Here is a 19,882-nt window from a genome sequence, read left to right as displayed (position 1 = left end):
TTACTCAGAGTGCTCAAGGAGAAGAGTGCTCTGGGTCTCCATTCCTCCCTGTTCTCTTTTCCTCCCTGTGACCACCTCAGAGCAAGCACTCAACAAGTATCCCCTTCTTTTCTTAGTGCATTTATGCAGAATTGATGGCTATAACCTGGGGACTGCCGATTTCTTTTTTTGTTTGTTTGCCGTGGAATGTACATTTTATTATTTTTTCTTTTTTATGAAGATACAATTGACATATAATATTGTATTAGTTTTAGGTGTAAAACATAATGACTTGATATATGTACATATTGTGAAATGATCACAACAATAAGTCTAGGTAACATCCATCACCACACATAGTTACAGAACTTTTTGTCTTCTGATGAGAACTTTTAAGATCTACTCTCTTATAGCATCTTTCATATGTACAATACAGTATTGTTAACTATAGTCACCGTGCTGTACATTACATCCCCAGGACTCATTATTTATCGTGCAACTGGAAGTTTGTACCTTTTGACCGTTTTCACCCATTTCACACTGCTCCCCCATCTGTTCTCTGTATCTGTGAGTTCAGTTTTGTGTTTTTGTTTTTTTTTTTTAAGATTCCACATATATGTTAGATCATACAGTATTTGCCTTTCTCTGTTTAACTTATCTCACTTAGCATAATGCCCTCAAGGTCTACCCATGTTGTCGCAAATGGCAAGGTTTCCTTCTTTTTATGGCTGAGTAATATTCCATTGTGTGTGTGTGTGTGTGTGTGTGTGTGTGTGTGTGTGTGTGTTGTAAATAATGCTGCAACGAATATGGGGATCCAGATATCTTTTCGAAGTAGTGATTTTGTTTTCTTAGGGTCAATACCCAGAAGTGGAATTGCTGGATCATATGGTAGTTCCGTATTAAAATGCTAATTTCTCTTATCTACTCTCTATTAAATTTCCTTCAGTGCAGTAAAGCAGGACCCTTGATACTAATGAACATTCAGGTGTATATATTTTCATTTGGACTTTGAGATACCCTATGAAATAGCCACACGTCTTTATTTTCTGCTGTCTCGTCAGTGTGGATTGTACAAAAAGCCAAGGGCAAACACGTGTCATGGCAGCAATGAGTCCTCGCCCCAGCTGCTCGGGTCGCCCACATGTTTGTAAGTGTGCAGCTGAGAATCAAAACTTTTTTGTGGTAGAAGTTCAGTCTGGTACTTGTTGGATACAAATAATAATAAATGCTGTTTATTGTTTAAACTTACGTTTAAAGTGACCTGGTCTTTGTTCTTTTTGGATCTGAACATAAATTCAAAGAAAGGTCTAGTAGCATTCATTACTCATAAACTTGAAGTTTAAGAAAGGGTTTTTACAGAAGAACAGATTTAATATTTTTTATAAGGGAACAAAAAAATTGAGTGCTCTGAAATTAATGATTTAACTAGTTAGAAAGCTCTTTCAGAGGATACATTTCTTTTTGATAACCTCATTAGCTTTTTATAGATACAGTGTCTGTATTATAAAGCTCTGGACAATTTTTAACTGCCTGAGTTTATTAACAAGCAATTCTGTGCTAACCTCTGGAATCCTAGCATTTTTAGAGAGTGAAAAAAAAAAATCTCATGTAACATTTCTGTTGGCCTCTTTTTTTTCTTTTTCTTTTTTTTGGTGCTTACATAGAATATCTCCAAGCAAGATCTTTTAGAACAGAATCTTTTTTTAAATAAGAAAATATCCTTATAAAGAAAGGATAATTATTCTTTAAAAAAAAAAAGAAAGAAAAACACTAAATCAGATGAAGTTGATGGTGCACTGGTTATTTTTTCTGAATGCCCGAAACAAAAAGTATTATTCTAATGATAAGACATCCTATCAACATTTCTCTCTCTGTTAAAGCCTAGTACATATTTTGGATTGGAAACAGGTAATCTCTTTGCACGATAAACTTGATAGAATAGCCAGAAACAATTTCTTTTATAAACTAATACCTTAAAATATTGTTTCATGGGAGTTCGGACGATGAAGAGAAATTTCATTAGTCTCATTTATAGTGGGGAGGAGAGAATCTTTTCAAGAGGGGAAGGAATTTGCTACAAACCTAGAATAACCATTTTAAATTCTAAACTATTATGAAACACAAGATCTCAAATCTCTGTTCTAAGTTCTTAAACTTTATTTGTTGTGTTGCTCTCCTTACCATAGTTCAGGCAGCTAAAACAGGATAACTCTTGACTCTTGGGGTCTCATTTCCTCCTGTTTTCCACTGTGATTCAAGACATGTTTTTCTTTGACTTAGAATTACACAGCTTAAAAGAAATTCGGGCAATCGTGTAACTCACATAGTCTAGGACACTTGTTTTTAGATTTGGGGCCGTTGCCGTCTGAATTGTGACATCAGTATTCATGTGTGTTCTCTTTTCTCTCATGTTTTGTGGTTCGTACATTGCTCGATTCTCCCAAAACAGTCCTGTATTTTAGGACGGCAGTGTCTGACTTCTCTCATTCTGCGGGTGGAAGCACTGCTTGGTTGGCTCCCACTTTTGGAACGAGAATCTGACGCTCATTGTGTCGCTCTGGCAGAGGGAGTTGGGGCCACCTGTCAGGGCGGAGTGATTCCCACACACACACACCACGCCGTGCCAGTTTTAAGGCAGCAGAGATGCCAGGCATCGAGTGGTGAAGAGGGTAGCTCCTACAATGTGATGCTTTTTTCTGAAAGAAGAGCCTCCCACTTGAAAGCAGTGCCAAATCCGAGGCGCAGCGCTTCATTAAATTGATCACATCTGTTGGCACTTGTGGGTGTTGGCACTGACAAGTGTCTTTCTGTTAGTGCATGTGGGTGTTTTATTTTCCCCCCCCCCCGTGCTCCTTCCCCCACCCCCATCCCCACTGCCTATTAGCCTTTGCCTCCCTTTACCTAAGTGATTGGATTATTTCAGGTGACAGAGACATATACTGAAACAAAGAAAACACTTTCTAAACCAGTCTTTATTAAGTTCTGGATTATAAAGTGTTGATGTTTGTGAACGCTGCACAATTTATCCTAGTTGTGTTCTTAAGTGATGAGAGATGTTGCATGGTGTAAGAATAGCTTTTTAGGGTTTTTAAATAAATTTCCTCTCCTGGGTCATTGGTGCTTAAAATTTAGCGGACTGGATGGAGATGAGATGGAGAACTCTGTCTGAGCCTGAGATGCTTACACAGAGCAATGCACCAGTTAGAATTCCCTATTTGGGGAAGACTTTTTTGAATAAAAATAATTCATAAATGCAACTGCACTGGAGGCGATATCTGCCTCTCAGGATTTATTTTTACTGTTTTTAACAGTTAATTCTAAATTTAAAACTAAAATAATCAGTTTCTCTTATGCCTTTTTAATATTACTTATGTAATTTTTAAAAAGTAATTTATTTTAGGGAATGCCCTGGCAGTCCAGTGGTTAGGACTCCACACACTCACTGCCGAGGGCCCGGGTTCAATCCCTGGTCGGGGAACTAAGTTCCCACAAGCTGTGCAGTGCGGCCAAAAAAATTAAAGTAAAATAAATAAATTTAAAAAATAATAATTTATTTTGAAAAAGAGTCTCTTACATGATGGAGATTCTTCCATTGTGAGGGGGTTCAAAGACTAAATTAAAAGTGAAAAGACGACTTCTGGCTGTATTTGTTCACATTAACAAATTAATAACTTTTTGCTATTAAATTCCATCTCATAATTGCCTTTAAAATATAGTAATATAATAAGGCTTCTAATAGACATGGAAATAAATGAAACCATTGACTCAACAAATATTTACTGAGTGCCAACTGTATGCAAGGTGGCTTCCTGTTATGTTTCAGTTGCCTTATTAAAATGCTCAAAGTTGGGAATAAAAGAGTAGCTTGCATTAGTTATTAAGTAAAAACATACAAAAACACAAGTCCAAATTTATCTAGATTAGCTGTATATATTGGCAATTATTAGTGTTAGTCACCTTGACAAATTAATACTCAAAGAAAATCTTAATTTGGGGAATTACATGGGTAAAACTGTGCTGGAGGAGGCCTTATTACCAGAAGTCTGCTAGGCTGGGCTGTCCCCAAACTCAGGACCACTTTCCCAGTTGATTAATTTTTATGAGGCCTTTCTTGATTTCCCCCAGTACTAGAAGCACTTTATCAATGCTGTGTAGGTTGGCCTTGGTTTATCATGCACCTATATACAACACATTTGTAAAGAGGACCCCTTTGGTTTATATGAAATAGTTTAAATATACAGTTAGCTCTTGAACAACATGGGTGTGAACTGCACGGGTGCACTTGTAGGCGGATTTTTTTCTATACGCACTTCGGTACTACAGGACTGGAAGTTGGTTGAATTCGCGGATGTGGAACCTCGGATACCGAGGAACATGGGGCGCGGACTGTGAAGTTAAACCGAGGTGTCGGGCCCTGAATCTCCAGTTCAGGAGTCAACTGTATTAGTTTTACCCAGCTTTCTAGTTTGGATCGTGGGAAAACTGAAGTGTGTGTGCATGCTTAGTCTTATGACTCCTGGTAACATATCAAGTGCTAATCTGGTAGGGATTGGGGGAGAAAGAATTGGATTTAAATAGGCAACTAATTTCGTATTTTCCGAGTTTTTCAAAGGCAGACTTGGAGTACAAACACAGCTGTGCAGATCATTTCTTATATGAGCTGGGTCTCAGCACATGGTGTAAACAGTGCTGTGCAATAGGAAATACAGTGTGAGCCATTCAGGTCATAACAAGATTTCTACTGGCCACATTATAAAAAGAAACAGGTTAGATGAATTTTAACAATACATTTTTAGCCCGATATTTCAAAATATTATAATTTCAGCATGTAGTCAGTGTACAAATGATGAAAGGTTTAACATTCTTTTTTTCATACGGAGTCTTCAAAATCAGGTGTGTGTTTGACCCTTTCAACACATCTCAATAGGTAAGAGGTAAATTTCAGGTACTCAGTAACTGCCATGCCTCCTCTTGGACAGTGGCGGTCTAGAATTTGGTTTTCTGCATGTGAAGCCATCACTGGGTTTATAACTGATCCCTGAAATTGCCACTGTTGAGAAGTGACACTCATATTTAATAAACACTGAAACTGAAGAAACTTCTCCAGCAAAGAATCATCTTCATCTTTCGTACGTTTCCACACTGGACATGTTTGAACTAAATCAGAAGTATAAGAGAAAATGAAAGAGTAGGGCTGTCCCAGAAGAGCTGTGATAAAGATTTGAGAGTTGGAGGGAGTCTGAGTCCCTTATAGAAATTTGGGGTTTGAGAAGTGTGGTGAAATTATGGGGTGAGATTAGGGAGAAGGCCATCAATGAACCTGAAGGTTGTGTTTTTTATATGTTATTTTTCTGTATTCAGTGAAATCTCTGATTTAGCCAACTAAGGAGAAATCCATTTTAAATTCCAGACAAGTGGAACGTGAGCCCATCACTTTCACAGCCCTGTAGTAATCTAACTTTGCGTTAATGCAGTGCTTTCAAGAGCAGTCCTTTGGGTGTTTTAATGGAGGAACTGGGAATTTTTTTCCAATCCAAAACCACTGGTCCATGGGGGGGAAATTAATCCCTCTTACAGTCAAGTAAAACACAAGCTAATTCAGTTTTTCTAGGAAGAAATATAAAATAATCAAAGGACTTGCTTTTAATGTTAAGAACAGGGAACATTACATTGGGAAATCATATTATGTTTCCTTAAGAGGTATGAACACAGATTGTGGGAGTAGAAGCTTAAAAAATCAAATCCAGGTAAAGGGGCGAGAAAGGGAGAAGTCCATTTGGTTTTTTTTTTTTTTTTGGCCGCACTGCGCAGCTTGCAGGATCTTAGTTCCCCGACCAGGGATCGAACCCATGCCCCCTGCAGTGGAAGTGCAGAGTCCCAACCACTGGACCACCAGGCAAGCCCCTCCGTTTGGTTTCTAGTGAACTACTGAACCTAACGCTTGGTGGACATGCAAACAAATGGCTGAGGTCAGCCTACAATGCCATCTCCCATGCAGGGAGGTGTGGAGCCGGTAGGGGCATAGGAGCTAAGGTTGGGGTGTCTTTTACCCTGTGGAGGAGACTCCATGGTAATTAATGGGTTCGTTTAGGGTTTCTATTTGCATATAAACTGCTGATACGAGAAAATCCTGGAAGTGGTTGGACGCAGACTCAGGACGACGTGTTACCAGAGGAAGGGCTAAGTGAACACATGTACGCCAGGGTGGAGAGGACAAGCCTTACGCTGTCACCCTCCATCCATCACTGTCGTATGTCAGAAGGCATGGGCGTACCCATGCTCTGGCGTGGTGCATTGTGAGTGTCATCACCTCTGCTTTGCCAGCTGGACCCTTGTGCTCACCTGCTAAAACACGTGAGGCCTTTCTTGAAATCATATCCTAAAAGGAATTAACTAATACGTTAGCTTGGGTTATTTTGGCCATTTTTTTTTTTTAAAGCCTTGGTGTCTATGAATACTTGTCTGCTAATGATTGCTACCAAATGCCCAAAGAAAATTATAAATTCCTGGGACTTGCCTGGCGGTCCAGTGGTTAAGACTCCACACTTCCAATGCAGGGAGTGCAGGTTCGATCCCTGATCGGGGAGCTAAGATCCCACATGCCAAGCGGCGGGGCCAAAAAATAATAATAAATTCCAATAAATATGTAAACACCCCAGCGCAGTCACGTCTAATGTAACAGGGCTCTGTTGTTGTGGCTCGTAACTGTGATCTCTTGGTGTTACATATAAAACGTAATTAATTTCTACAAGTGAAATTATCCGTAGCTTGCTTGATGGAACTAAATATTCTGATATACAGTGGTTTGCGATAAAGAGAACTTGGCTCCCAGGCACTGTGCCACCTGGGCTGTTGGAGAGGCACTGCTCTAGGGCAGCAGGAGGTGGGGGGAGGCTGGCGTGGGCTCGCTCTAAGAAAGCGTGTTACGCGACCCAAAGTTAAAACCGAAATGGGCTGTCATGGAAAGTGTCATGGAAAGTGACACCCATCACTGACGTTCCTGAAGTCAAGGCCCCGTGGCCCCCTGCTGGCAACGTCTTGGAAGGGATTCCGGCCTTCCCATCACTGCAAGGGAGATTATAGGCACAACCTCCAAGAGCGCTCCAGCTATTCCTACACTGTTGTATCTGTGATTCGTCAGTTCCTTGCCCCTTCTGGTAGATAATCAGGTGCTGCGGATTCTGGAGCTTGGGGGAGTTGCTCCAAAGAGCCAGGCCTGGTGCCCGGGATGCAACGGTGAGCAAGCTTCCCATCTAGGGTGTATGAACACAGATTCCCATCCTTGACCTTTAACATCAGAATCACCTGGGGGGCTGGTTCAAAGGCTTACAGCTGGGCTCCACCCTCGAGTTTCTGAGTCTGAGGTTCTGGGTGGGGCCTAAGAGTGTGCCTTTCTTACAAGATCTCAGGGCAGGTCCATGGACCACATGCTGTGAGTGGCACTGGTTTAGTGCAATGGTCTCAACTGGGCGTGATCCCCTCCCACCCCCCAGGACATCTGGCAAAGTCTGACATTTTTGCTCGTCACCACTGAGGGCTGGGAATGCTACTGGCATCTCATGGGTGGAAACAAGGGAGGCTCTAAACATCCTACGATGCAGAGAATTGACCCACCCAAATGTCAGCAGTGCCAAGGGTGAGAAACCCCATCTGGGGAAAATACAGAAAAATCAAGCATTTGCAATAAAGTGTGAGAAGAACGTAGTGATTGGTTGTGCTGAGGGCAGTTTAGGTGCTACGCTGGGCCTAACTTAATCTAGGGGGTCAGTTAGGGGCACCGGGGTGTGTGAGACAGACCCTGCTCTTGGGCAGTCAGGCGTTCTAACTGTGAATACAGCCCAGTGAATTGGGAAGGGAGGCTTCCCAGGAGAGTGGGAGTGGGTCGCACAGCCTCAGTGACCTTTGGCAGCTGGATAAGATGGCAGGATTCTGCCGGGAACGTTCTAGCCTAAGAGAGTGGAATGTGCAAAGCCCAGTGAGCAGGTTGACCCGTGTACCTGGAATATAGACCCAGGGAACCCGGAGAGAGGCTATGTCGCCCAGCAGCAAGGCCTTAAATGCCATTCTCAGCATTGGGACCCCTTTATCATGTCAGCAGCAGGAAGGATTGGAAAGGCTTACAGCAAGAGTGTTCGTTGTGTTTTATGGGACAGTGGATTCCAAATCAGTGAGGCTTTCTTGTTTGTTGATCATTTGGCCTGGTGAAAAGCCTTCTGGTGCCTCAACTATGCAGCCAAATAAAACTTTTCTGTATTCTATTAATTCTGCCTGTTTGTACATTAAATTTGGAAATTTGACATACGGAGAGTCCCAAGAAAAGCTGAAAAGGTCAGAAAATGTTGGCCTTTGTGTCCTTTTGCTTGACTTCCGAATCTCTCCAGCCATCATAGCCTGTTTGTGACTAGGACATTTTCCCCGCCAGCCTACTGGGCCCTTGGCAGCATGGGGTTCAGTCCTGTTCACAGTTTGTTGAGAGTCCAGGGGGCTCGGCTGGATGCAGACCCTCGATATGTTGAGGGGAGTCTCCACCCACACGTAGAAAGTTCAAGGCTAGCAGCACTTCCCAACCCAGACCCCACAGCTGTTTCAGGACAGGGAGCCCAGGACTTTCATCCTGGGGTTTTGCTGATGATTCTTACATATTCACTTCACTCAGGATCTGCATCTCTCACACACACACACACACACACACACACACACACACCCCTCTTAACTGTTGGTTTCTTGCTCAAGCAATTTAATAAGAACCAAGGTGCATCTTTTCACTGAATAACAAGCTTGGCACATTTTGGTGACAAGGTGACAGATCAGCCACCCCCTTGCATCAAAGACCCATTGGAAGACCCTCTCCCTCAAACCTGGGGTGGTTTTGCTGATTCATGTGCAACAAACACTGAATGCTTTCTGGGGTCCCGGCACTATACCAAGTGATTTTTTTTAATGTGCAGTTTTTAGTATGGTTTTTAATACATGCACATAGTTAAGAAAATTTAGACAGTAGGAAACATTACCCAGTGAAAAGTAAGACTTCCTCCCTCTCCTACCTGAATTTTTGTTCTTAAAACTGTTCAGAAACTACTGTAGTTAGTTTCATGTGTGTTCTCCAGAGATATGTTTTGCATTTACAGGCATATATATGTAACTTTTAACACAAGTGGCCAGGTATTTCTATATATTTTTTCTCTCTCAAGTAGGGGATATATAGGTAATGTTGCCCCCATTTTATTGATGAAGTCACTGAGACAGTTAGTAAAAGTAACTTGCTCAAGGTTACTTGGTAAATGGCAGAGCTGGAATTTAGACCAGGAGTTCCGGTTTTAAGCAGAGGTGACCCAAGATTGATGGGCACCTCCTCCAAGCAGGTTCACTTTGCCCTACCTCAAACTTAGGCGTGTTTTTAATTTTCATTTTATTTTTTTAATTAATTTTTTAAATTGAGGTATAGTTGATTTACAACGTTGTGTTGATTTCTGCTGTACAGCAAAGTGATTCAGTTATACATATATATACATTCTTTAATATTTTCCATTATGGTTTATCATGGGATATTGAATATAGTTCCCTGTGCTATACAGTAGGACCTTGTTGTTTATCCATCCTATATATAAAAGCTTACATCTGCTCACCCCAGCCTCCCACTCCATCCCTCCCCCAACCTCCTCTCCCTTGGCAACCACCAGTCTGTTCTCTATGTCCATGATTCTGTTTCTGTTTCATAGATAGGTTCATTTGTGTCATATTTTAGATTCCATATATAGGTGATAACATATGGTGTTTGTCTTTCTCTTTCTTTCTTTTTTTTAAATTTTATTTATTTATTTATTTTTGGCTGCGTTGGGTCTTCCTTGCTGCATGCAGGCTTTTCTCTAGTTGCGGTGAGCGGGAGCTACTCTTCATTGCGGTGCGTGAGCTTCTCATTGCGGTGGCTTCTCTTGTTGTGGAGCACGGGCTCTAGGCATGCGGGCTTCAGTAGTTGTGGCACGTGGGCTCAGTAGTTGTGGCTCACGGCTGTAGAGCACAGGCTCAGTAGTTGTGGCATGTGGGCTCAGTAGTTGTGGCACACGGGCTTAGTTGCTCCACAGCATGTGGGATCTTCCCGGACCAGGGCTCGAACCCGTGTCCCCTGCATTGGCAGGCGGATTCTTAACCACTGCGCCACCAGGGAAGTCCCATGTCTTTCTCTTTCTGACTTACTTCACTTAGTATGATAATCTCTAGGTCCATCCATGTTGCTGCAAATGGCATTATTTCGTTCTTTTTTATGGCTGAGTAATATTGTGTATATTACTCAATATACTGTGTATATTTTGTATATACATTGTGTATATATACCACATCTTCTTTATCCATTCATCTGTCAGTGGACATTTAGCTTATTTCCATGTCTTGGCTGTTGTGAATAGTGCTGCTATGAACATAGGAGTGCTAAACTTAGGTCTTTTTTAAATGTTTGTTCACCGTCTACCTCGATGAGGAGGTGAGGGTGTCACAAAGGAACAGAGAGGAGCATCACATATGCCCTTTCTTCTCCTCCTGAGCAGTTCAGCTCTGGCCCCCAACTTGCATCCACCAGCCACCCGCCAGTGGGTAGCAGACCCTCCCTCCTCAGAAGTCCATTTAGGGACCATCAGTTATTACTGGAGCTCAGCCCCAACCAAGCTGCTTACTACAGCGGTCACATTTCTGGTGATGCTTTGGCTTCCCGTTGATGCTTGAGTGTCCATGCATGTGGGCTCAGTGGTCCTGCATCCTGCATCAGAGCTATTCCACGACGGTAGCAGAGCAGACGTTCCTAAGCCACCAGGTGTTCAGAGAGCCCAGACTCCACCCGGAAGGGGTAGACACTCTCAGAGCAGTGCTGGACTCCAACCCCGGGAGTTGTCGAGATTCTCAGAGCAGATTGGGGATTCCCGTCGCCCCCTGTTGTGACAGCAGCAGCGACTGCTGGGTCCTGTGCAACCAGATGCAGTGCATACACCCGCAGTGGGAGTTCTTGGCACGCCCTGTCAGAATGGGCTGTTAGGTGACTGGCCAGGTGGGAAGAAGGAACTTGCCCCCTGGGGACTCTGCCTTGAGATGTCTTTGTGGCCAGGGCTGCATTACAGTGCCTCCCCAAGGCTCTGGGCACCTGCTGGGGTCCCCTTGAGAAGGGGATGTGTGTGCCATGTAGAGGGTGCTGTCTAACCAGAAATGTGGGTCTACCACACTCACCCACAGAGAGATACTGTCTGAAGACCAAACTGTTTTTAAATTGTGGCTGTTGAAGGTGCATGCTTAGAATTTTAGTTCCAGGTGTTAGCAAGACTGAGCTATGTCGCATGACTTTTGTATTTGTCATTTCTCCTGATTGGCAGCTAACAAGGAGGGGACGCATTCCACGTTCTGGGTGTTGCTAAGTATCCTTCTGGGAGCAGTGGCCATGCTGTGCAAAGAGCAAGGGATCACTGTGCTGGTAAGACCCGAGGTGCCCTCGGGGCCTGTCTCCCTACACCCCCTTTCCCTCCCGTAAGGACATTTTGGGCTGCCCTGCCCCTGTGACCTCCTCTACTGCACCCCGTTACCGGCCTTCAGTCCTACACCGTTCTGGACCAGTTAATTACCTGTGCTGTCATGCTCCTGGCGGTTTGCGTGGGAGTTGACTATCTCAGTCGCCTCTCATTGGAGCTGGTGGACACGGAGTGGGGACAGTTCCTGAAGAGCGGTGAGTAGCCCTCTTGGAGAGGTCCTAGGGAAAAGAGAAGCAAGACTGCTGCGACTTTTCTGGGGTGCTCTCATGTTTCGGCAGTCCTAAATAAAGCAGTGTTCTAAATACAGCAGTGTTCTGACCCCACCACTGGTCCCGATTTGCTCCTGGTCCCGATTAAACATGCATTGATGTGCGTTATGTTATACCCAGCTTCAACCGGAAACGTCAGAGAGGAGAGGAGAGGGCTCTGAAGAGTCCAGGCATGCGCCTCCTATGTCCGCTCGAAGTTGAAGCCCCAAAAAGAGAGAGGCATTGAAATGCACTCTCCTTTTTCTCCATTCTAGCCAGTTTCCCACCTTACATTATTAGAGGGAAACTGAGACATTAGGGATGTGCACAGACGTAGAGAAATGGAAAACAGAGATGTGGGGTGTGTATGGCTCGTATCGGAAGCTGTGGGAAAGAAAGAGCGGTCCGAGCTCTTTGGGGTTTGACACCAGCCGAGGCAAAGATCAGTGGTTTTACTGGGCTCGGTCTGTAAGATTAAGGTTAGCCGGCTAGGAAATGGCATAGAATTACTGTGCAAAGATACTTGAATTTCATGAGTTATTTTTTAAAAGTTTGCTCTAAACCAGTGTTTCTCAACCTTGGCAGCACTGGTATTTGGGGATGAATCATTCTTTCTTTGGGGCGTGTCCTGTGTATCATAGGCTATGTTCCTGGTCTCTACCCACTAGATGCCAGAAGGACACCCACCCTCAGTTGTGACAACCTAAAATGTCTCCAGACATTGCCAGACACCCCCTGGTGGGAGGGGGAGGACAAAATCAACCTGCGAGAAGCACCGCCGTAAACCCGTGCTTGTCTCAAAGTGTGGGTTTTGAGGGCCAGTAACAACTACACCATCCGGGAAGGTGTTAGAAATTTACAGTCTCAGACCCCACCCCAGGCCTGCTGAATCAGAATCTCCCCTTAACAAGGCCCCCAGGTGTCTCCTACGTCCATCCGTGTTTGAGAAGCACTAGAAAATTAGGTTGAATTTACATGAATAAAGATACGGTGAAATTGAGCAGCTTTCAAAAAAATCTGACTAGAATGTGGACATTTCGATGATGAATTTCAACGGGAAGGAGGAGGGAGTGCCAAACTCGTGTTTGGCTCAGTCCTCATGACAGCATGACCCCGTCATCCCTGGGTGACTGTCCTATAGCTCCCAAGCGGAAAAACAAATGGTATAAGAAGACAGCACAGCTCAACAGGGAGCTTCTGCCTTCTAGAAAGTGGTTCAGACCCAGGCAGAAATGGCCCTCTGTGACCCACTAAAATCATTCATCGCGTGGGTGGATAAAATCAGGATTCTGTGAAGTGATTAACCCAGCACTGGCCTGTGTATTGGATAATTAATGGCTCCCAGCATTTATGGGAGGGGGTTAAGTGGGGATGCCACCCTTGCTCTGAAAACCACAAATTACCACTGGCTTCTGATGATTTATGATCTTCTTTGCCACGAAGCCCCATACTAAAAAGAGCCCCGTCATTGAGGGACAGCTTGAACCGTCTACGCAGTGTATGTTCTGACCGCTTTACCTGCTTCCGGCAGGGAGTTCGGCCACATGACGTTGCTTGCAGTGGCCACATTTGTAGGAAGTCCACTGCAGGGTAGAGAGTAGAGTCCAAGGCCAGATGAGCCTGCAGCCTGTGACCGTAGGTATCATAGCTTCAAGAGCAGCCATCACTTGCTAGAAGGGAACTATCGTGATGCTACGGGAAGCTGTTAGCGTCAGTGGAGCTGCGGTATCACACCCCCAAGGGCCAGTGGCTCCACATCATTGGAGTTATTTGTCATCCCCCTAAAAGCTGTGGGCAGAGGTGGCTGTCCTCCACACAGTGGGGTCAGGCTGGCCGAGGCTCTGCCGTCTCAGGGTGTGGTTTCCAGTGTCACTCTGAATATCTCCATCATCTCTGCCACAGCTGGACAGGAAACCGAGGGGGGCCGGGTGCCCCAGTCTGTGCCCAAACCTCCAAGATGGCATGTTATCACTTCTGCCCGCATCCCATAGGCTGGAACTCAGTCACGTGACCATGCTTTCCTGCAGGGCTGGCTGCGTGCCCGGCAGGAAGAGGGATCTAGTGGACAACCAGGAGTGTGAACCTGAGAGGTCTCTGGAGCCCCACCGGAGGCTCTACGTTCTGCTCCCACTCTTCCATGGCATTTGCCCAAATCAGGCAGCACCTGGGGTTCCTGAAGTGTAATTACTTACTTGGCTAGATTTTCAGGGTTGATGACTGCCTTTATCTTCTTAGGCATGACCACTGCACAGGTGTTGGCTCTTACAACTAAGGGACTTTTATAGTAAAGAAAAAAATGGAAGAGGGGCCTCTGCAGAACTTCTCCTGGGAACCCCAAAGGTCTAGCTCTCCTGCATCTTATAGTACTCTTACATGCAGACTAACAGGGATTTACTAGATAATAAATTTGATATAATACATGAGCTCATTTCGTAGGAACGATAGGATTTTTTGGTTTTGTTTTTAGAGCTAAAGAGGTCATCTGCGATGATCTAATCCAGGACATTACTTGTCTAGATTCAGCAATAAAATTGTGACGGATAATTGTTATCTAATCAGAGTTAGGCTGTCCCATTGCTGATTCCTTGCTTTGCTCTCTTAGGGTTTGAATGCCATCTTTGACATCTTGGTGATAGGCAAATTAAATGTTCTGGAAATGGTCCGGAAGGTACTACGTAAGGACAAATCATTAGAGGTGAGTATCTGCTTTTGTCTCCAGCCCAGATGTGGAAAATGTCAAGTACCAGCGGATTTAAAATGCCATTTTCAAAGTATTTCTTGCGACTTTGAATTCTAAAATAGCCAGCCCTTTAAAGCACGGTGTCAGTGCGGTTCAGCCAGAACTTGCTGCACCTTTGTACCTGGCATGGCCACACTTTTATCTGAAAACTCTGTGACGTCAGGGGCCTTGCGGTGTCCTTTCAGAACACTGGCGTGCTGAGGACTGAGGGCCTCCTCTTCAGAATGAGTCTCCTGGCCTTGGGGGGAACAGGGGTGCTCTACGTGCGCTGGAAGATCATGGGCACCGGCCCGCCGGCCTTCACCGAGGTCGACAACCCTGCCTCCTTCGCCAGTAGCATGCTGGTCAGGGTGAGTCCTGAGTCTGCCCTCCGATGGGTCCTCTTCTTTGCCCACCAGATTCCCAGCTCTCCTCCTCCCTCCCTCCCCAGCACCCACAAAAGCTCCCATAAGCAGAACATCTCCACATGTGTTTCCTCTCACCGAGGATGTTCTAGGATGAAACCAGGTTTCTATTAGGGCATTGAGAAGGTATAAACCCTTTGTATTTCCTTTCTAAACAAAATTAAAGAGGAGTGGTTTAGAAAATGTCAGATTTCTTGCCAGCCTCCTTAAATTGTCCCCTAACCCCATCACTTTCGTTATAAAGGAAATTGACGTGGCGGGGTTAAGATAAAATATAACCAGATTGGCAGTATCTTTTTTTTTTTTTTTTTTTTGGCCACACCTCGCAGCTTGTGGGATCTTAGTTCCCCGACCAGGGATCAAACCCGTGCCCCCTGCAATGGAAACATGTAGTCCTGACCACCTCCTGTGGTCTCTTTAAAAGTCTATGGTGTCCAGACTTTCTTGTAAAGGTTTGCTTTTTCTGAAGGCAAGGGTATCTTAGCTGTGCTTTCAGAGACAGAAATCAAGGACCGTAGGACCCTATACTTATGTTGTCAGGCACATGGGTGACCCCTGGGCCTCAGATTTCCTGGGTCACAGACTTCGGGCATCAGTGAGTAATCAGGACATAGTGTCACCAGAAATATAACAAATGTATAGCAGAGTCTGGTGGCTTTGCTGTATTTTTTTTTTTTAATTTATTTTATTTTTGGCTGCGTTGGGTCTTCATTGCTGCATGCAGGCTTTCTCTAGCTGCCGTGAACGGGGGCCACTCTTCGCTGCGGTGCACGGGCTTCTCATTGCGGGGCTTCTTATTGCGGAGCACAGACTTTAGGTGCACGGGCTCAGTAGTTGTGGCTTGCGGGTTCTACAGCGCAGGCTCAGTAGTTTTGGCGCATGGGCTTAGTTGCTCCGCGGCATGTGGGATCTTCCCAGACTAGGGCTCGAGCCCGTGTCCCCTGCATTGGCAGGCGGATTCTCAACCACTGCGCCACCAGGGAAGCCCTTTGCTGTATTTTTATCTGTTAAAAATCTCAATGCATTTAGTAAACTGCAAACTACAGCCCGTGCCCAGTGTAGAACGTGGCAACATCTTATTTTATACAGCTGCTCTCCTTGAGCAGAAACACATGGATGCCTCCAAAGTGAAGCTAGGATATATATATTTTTTTCCAAGTTCAGTATCAAATAAATGTTTGTTTTTCTTTTGACTGACAGGCCGTAAACTATAATTACTACTATTCCTTGAATGCCTGGTTGCTGCTGTGCCCCTGGTGGCTGTGTTTTGATTGGTCAATGGGCTGCATCCCCCTCATTAAGTCAGCCGGGGACTGGAGGGCAGTTGCTCTAGCAGCACTCTGGTTCTGCCTAATTGGCCTGATACGCCAAGCCCTGTGCTCTGAAGACAGCCACAAGAGACGGTAAGCGGCCCAGCTGAATTTTAACTTCCACACGGGGTGGAGTCAGAGCATTTTGCTAAATCCAGCGCTGATCATCTTAACGACTTTGTGGAAGTAATATCTAAGGACCTTTATTTCAAATACATGTTTATGGCCAGGATGGGTTGTACCCGTTTGGAATCCATGGCTGGCTTCAACTAGTGGGGAGTGAACTTGGAGGGGGGGCTGCGGATGACTGCTTTCTCTCTCCCTCCCTCTTTCCCCGTGAAGCAGCATTTTGAGATCCTTTTCGCTGTAGGTGGTAAAGAGTAATTTATGGTCAGAACTGAGAGTGTAATTGATGTGTGTTGTGCCCATTATTTCACAATTCTGCTTCAGAAAACCCTAGTGGATGCTACAGTGATTCCTCCTCTTGTTATTTGGTACAAAATAAATTGCCACCCCAAAGAGCCTATTCTTTCTCACACCCCAGAAAAGGGAAAAAAAGGTTATTGAGAGAATAATTGGGAGAAAAACAAATGTGTTTTATGAGAAAGAAAACTATTTAAGATGATTTCCTTTAAGCGTAAGTGCTGATGGAATTAGATTAGTAATTTCTCAAAATAAATTCAGTTTTAAGTTTTACCTGTGGCTTAAATGGGTACGTAATTCTAAAGGGCGACAAACCATAGTCCCAATCCACTATACACGTGCAATAGGATTTTTCTAGTACTACAGGCACAGGGTCTGGGAAGGAGCCACCAAATTTGACCTGGCTTCTTTTTTTTGTTTGTTTTTTAATTTTATTGAAGTATAGTTTGAGTTACAATGTTATGTTAATTTCTGCTGTACAGCAAAGTGTTTCAGTTATACATACATATTCTTTTTCATATTCTTTGCCATTATGGTTTATCGCAGGATATTGAATACAGTTCCCTGTGCTGTACAGTAGGACCTTGTTGTTTGACCTTGCTTCTTAATTCATCCTCTTACATCTGTGGGAGATTGGGAATGATTGCCTACTTCCAAAAGTGTTCGTTGCTCTTGGCTTTCTTCTTACTTGACTGAAATTTATGCCATAGCACCCGAAAATGATATTAGTTTATTTCAGATTTCATGAAGTTTAAACCAGTTAAGTAGCATTGCTTCTGTTAAGTTTGGCGGGGAGGGGGGACTAAATTGGTCTAATCGGGACCAATATCCATTGAGCTATTCAACGCCTACACAGTTTAAGGTATAGTTAGGAGCAGGTGCATTCATAGGCCTCGCAAAGTAATCATTCTAACTTTATTCATATGAATTTTGTGACTTGTAAGTTTCATCCTTATGCTTGACACGAAGTGCCTTAAGTAAGATTTTTATATCTTATCCTAATGCTGCCTGGTTAGACCCTCTCTACTGATGCCATTTCTCAGTTGCTGGCATGAAAAAAAAGGGGGGGGGCGTTTATCGTGAATTTAATGTTAAGGAGGACATTTTTCTTGAACAGTCTAAAAGTAACCATTTTAATTCTCATCTTCCAGGATCCTCACACTGGGCCTGGGATTTCTCATCATCCCATTTCTTCCTGCGAGTAACCTGTTCTTCCGAGTGGGCTTCGTGGTGGCAGAGAGGGTCCTATACCTCCCCAGCGCTGGGTACTGCATGCTGCTGACGTTCGGATTTGGAGTTCTCAGTAAACATACTAAGAAAAAGGTATTGGCCCAGAGCGGTGGTGCCATTCCTGACCAAGACGATGGGTGGATTTTACTAATGACATTTCCCATGTCCCTCTCTTCTTAAGAAACTGATTGCTGCTTTCGTCCTGGGGATTTTATTCATAAACACGCTGAGATGCGTGATTCGCAGCGGCGCGTGGCGGAGTGAGGAACAGCTTTTCAGAAGTGCCCTGTCTGTGTGTCCTCTCAATGCCAAGGTATGTGGGCTGCCATGTTTTAAGTTCGACAGCTGAGTAAGGAGAATGTTTACCTTCACGTGGAATCCGGCATATGACCTTGATCATATACTTGGGGTTTTTCTTTTCTTTTTTTTTTTTTTAATGATTTTGACAAAATTTATTAAAATTGCACTTAGCCAAAATAATACAAAAGAAATCATTAAAACCAGATAATGTCAGTGAAACAGCAGATTACCTAAACAAGTTTTTACTCATCTTCCAGTTGGTCCAAATCATGGATTAAAGTGGTGGCAGGGAAGGTAACTCCACATATCTAGTCTGGGGTCCGGGGAGGCCCACAGTCAAACCATTTAGAGCACACTTTTCAAAACACGTGCTCCGGCCTCCTGAAATCTATAACTGGAAGACGATAATACCTGTGAGTGGACAGCAGTTCAGTTCAGGACGTTTAAAGGACCCTGTGGGGTGTTCAGTAGCACACATTTCTATCACCTGTGGCTTCTCTACTTGGGATTCTTTTTGCCAGATTAGGTAAAAATAAATGTACAGACTTTAAAATTGGCAGTGTTTTTGTTGACACAGTCTGGTACGAGTTTGTTTCACTTGTATCCTTGATGAATTCAGTCTCTTCACTTACCCAGCTGCGCCTCTTTGGGCAAAGGGGCGGGGGGATTGCGGGGGGAGGGACACGGGACGACAGTGCCTATCTCCTGGGTTTGTTGTGAGGCTTTAATGAAATGTGGCCTCTGAAGTGGCCTGACATGGTACTTAGAACATAGTAGGTGATCCAGAAATGTTTGCTTTCATAGGCTCCTTTTAGTTTTGGTTGTCCCATTAAATGAAAAGAAGGGAATGATACTTGCTCAAAAAGGGAGGCCAAGGAGTTAGGTTAGAAGAATTCTCTGTTAGGATAGATCATTATTGTTATTAAATAACGGTCCCGTTCTCCTTTGGTGTCATCAGAATTGGAGCTTCCTAGGATGCTTAATTGTGATGGGGGAGTGGGGGGAGGATAAAAACTCCATGGAGTTCTGTCTCATTTCCACATTCTATATTTAAGAGAATATGGTGATTTCAGGCAAAATTATATGAAGAAATCTAATGAATAGTTGATGTCTTATTGTGACCGTGGAGTGAGGGATAGTATAAAAGGTGCTGACTCCTTGTTTGTCTTTTCTTTGATTTAAAAAAAACCTTGTTCATGTTTTATAGTTAGAGGCTGAGATAAAAGAGTGAATTATTTCAAGCTTTTATTGTTAATTTGATTTGCTGACCTAGCCATTTATTTTATGCTATTAAAAATAAATTGCCTGTGATTTAATTTCATAATGTTAATAGATTTGCTTTATTTTTACTTTTCTGTTTGAATGGCAGTAATTACCCCTTCTATTTATACAGTTCTTCCCCAGAAGGAACTCAGATTTCTTTGTAGAGGCTCTATCATTAATCTCCATTATCCTCCCTCGAAGGCTGTCAGAGAGAGGTTATTTTCTTTAATTTTCCAAATGAAAAAGGCATGGAAAGATGGAGCTGACTTTATCTAAGTTAGTAACTTAGGTGGTAGATAGAGGCCTGGTATAGTGCTGTGCCCAGGTTACCCTAGTAAATGAGGGGGGATGGGGACATATGTGATGTTTGAGCCTATACGTCTGCCTTATGATTTCATATGTTATAGGCTAGAAAACACAGGGGGTGTGCAGATGGTCATGCACATAATCATATGTCTGTGTGTGTGGTTTTCTC

The 19,882-nt window shown here is 43.9% G+C and overlaps 1 protein-coding gene across 4 annotated transcripts in view; it reads left to right on the top strand.

Annotated features, from left to right (window-relative positions):
- TMTC4 (transmembrane O-mannosyltransferase targeting cadherins 4) overlaps window positions 1-19,882 on the top strand; it is a 61,421-nt gene that overhangs the window by 22,021 nt on the left and 19,518 nt on the right. For all 4 annotated transcript variants that reach the window (XM_068526360.1, XM_068526359.1, XM_068526357.1 and 1 more), the window contains 6 exons: window positions 11,337-11,434; window positions 14,340-14,432; window positions 14,663-14,827; window positions 16,082-16,284; window positions 17,766-17,937; window positions 18,026-18,157. In XM_068526360.1, the coding sequence (XP_068382461.1) occupies window positions 11,337-11,434; window positions 14,340-14,432; window positions 14,663-14,827; window positions 16,082-16,284; window positions 17,766-17,937; window positions 18,026-18,157 (863 nt within the window). The remainder of the gene's footprint in view (window positions 1-11,336; window positions 11,435-14,339; window positions 14,433-14,662; window positions 14,828-16,081; window positions 16,285-17,765; window positions 17,938-18,025; window positions 18,158-19,882) is intronic.

This window comes from Eschrichtius robustus, chromosome 18, assembly GCF_028021215.1.
Source record: "Eschrichtius robustus isolate mEscRob2 chromosome 18, mEscRob2.pri, whole genome shotgun sequence".
NCBI lineage: Eukaryota > Metazoa > Chordata > Mammalia > Artiodactyla > Eschrichtiidae > Eschrichtius > Eschrichtius robustus.
Note: the sequence above shows the minus strand (reverse complement) of the source record. Positions and strands in the feature narration are given on the sequence as shown.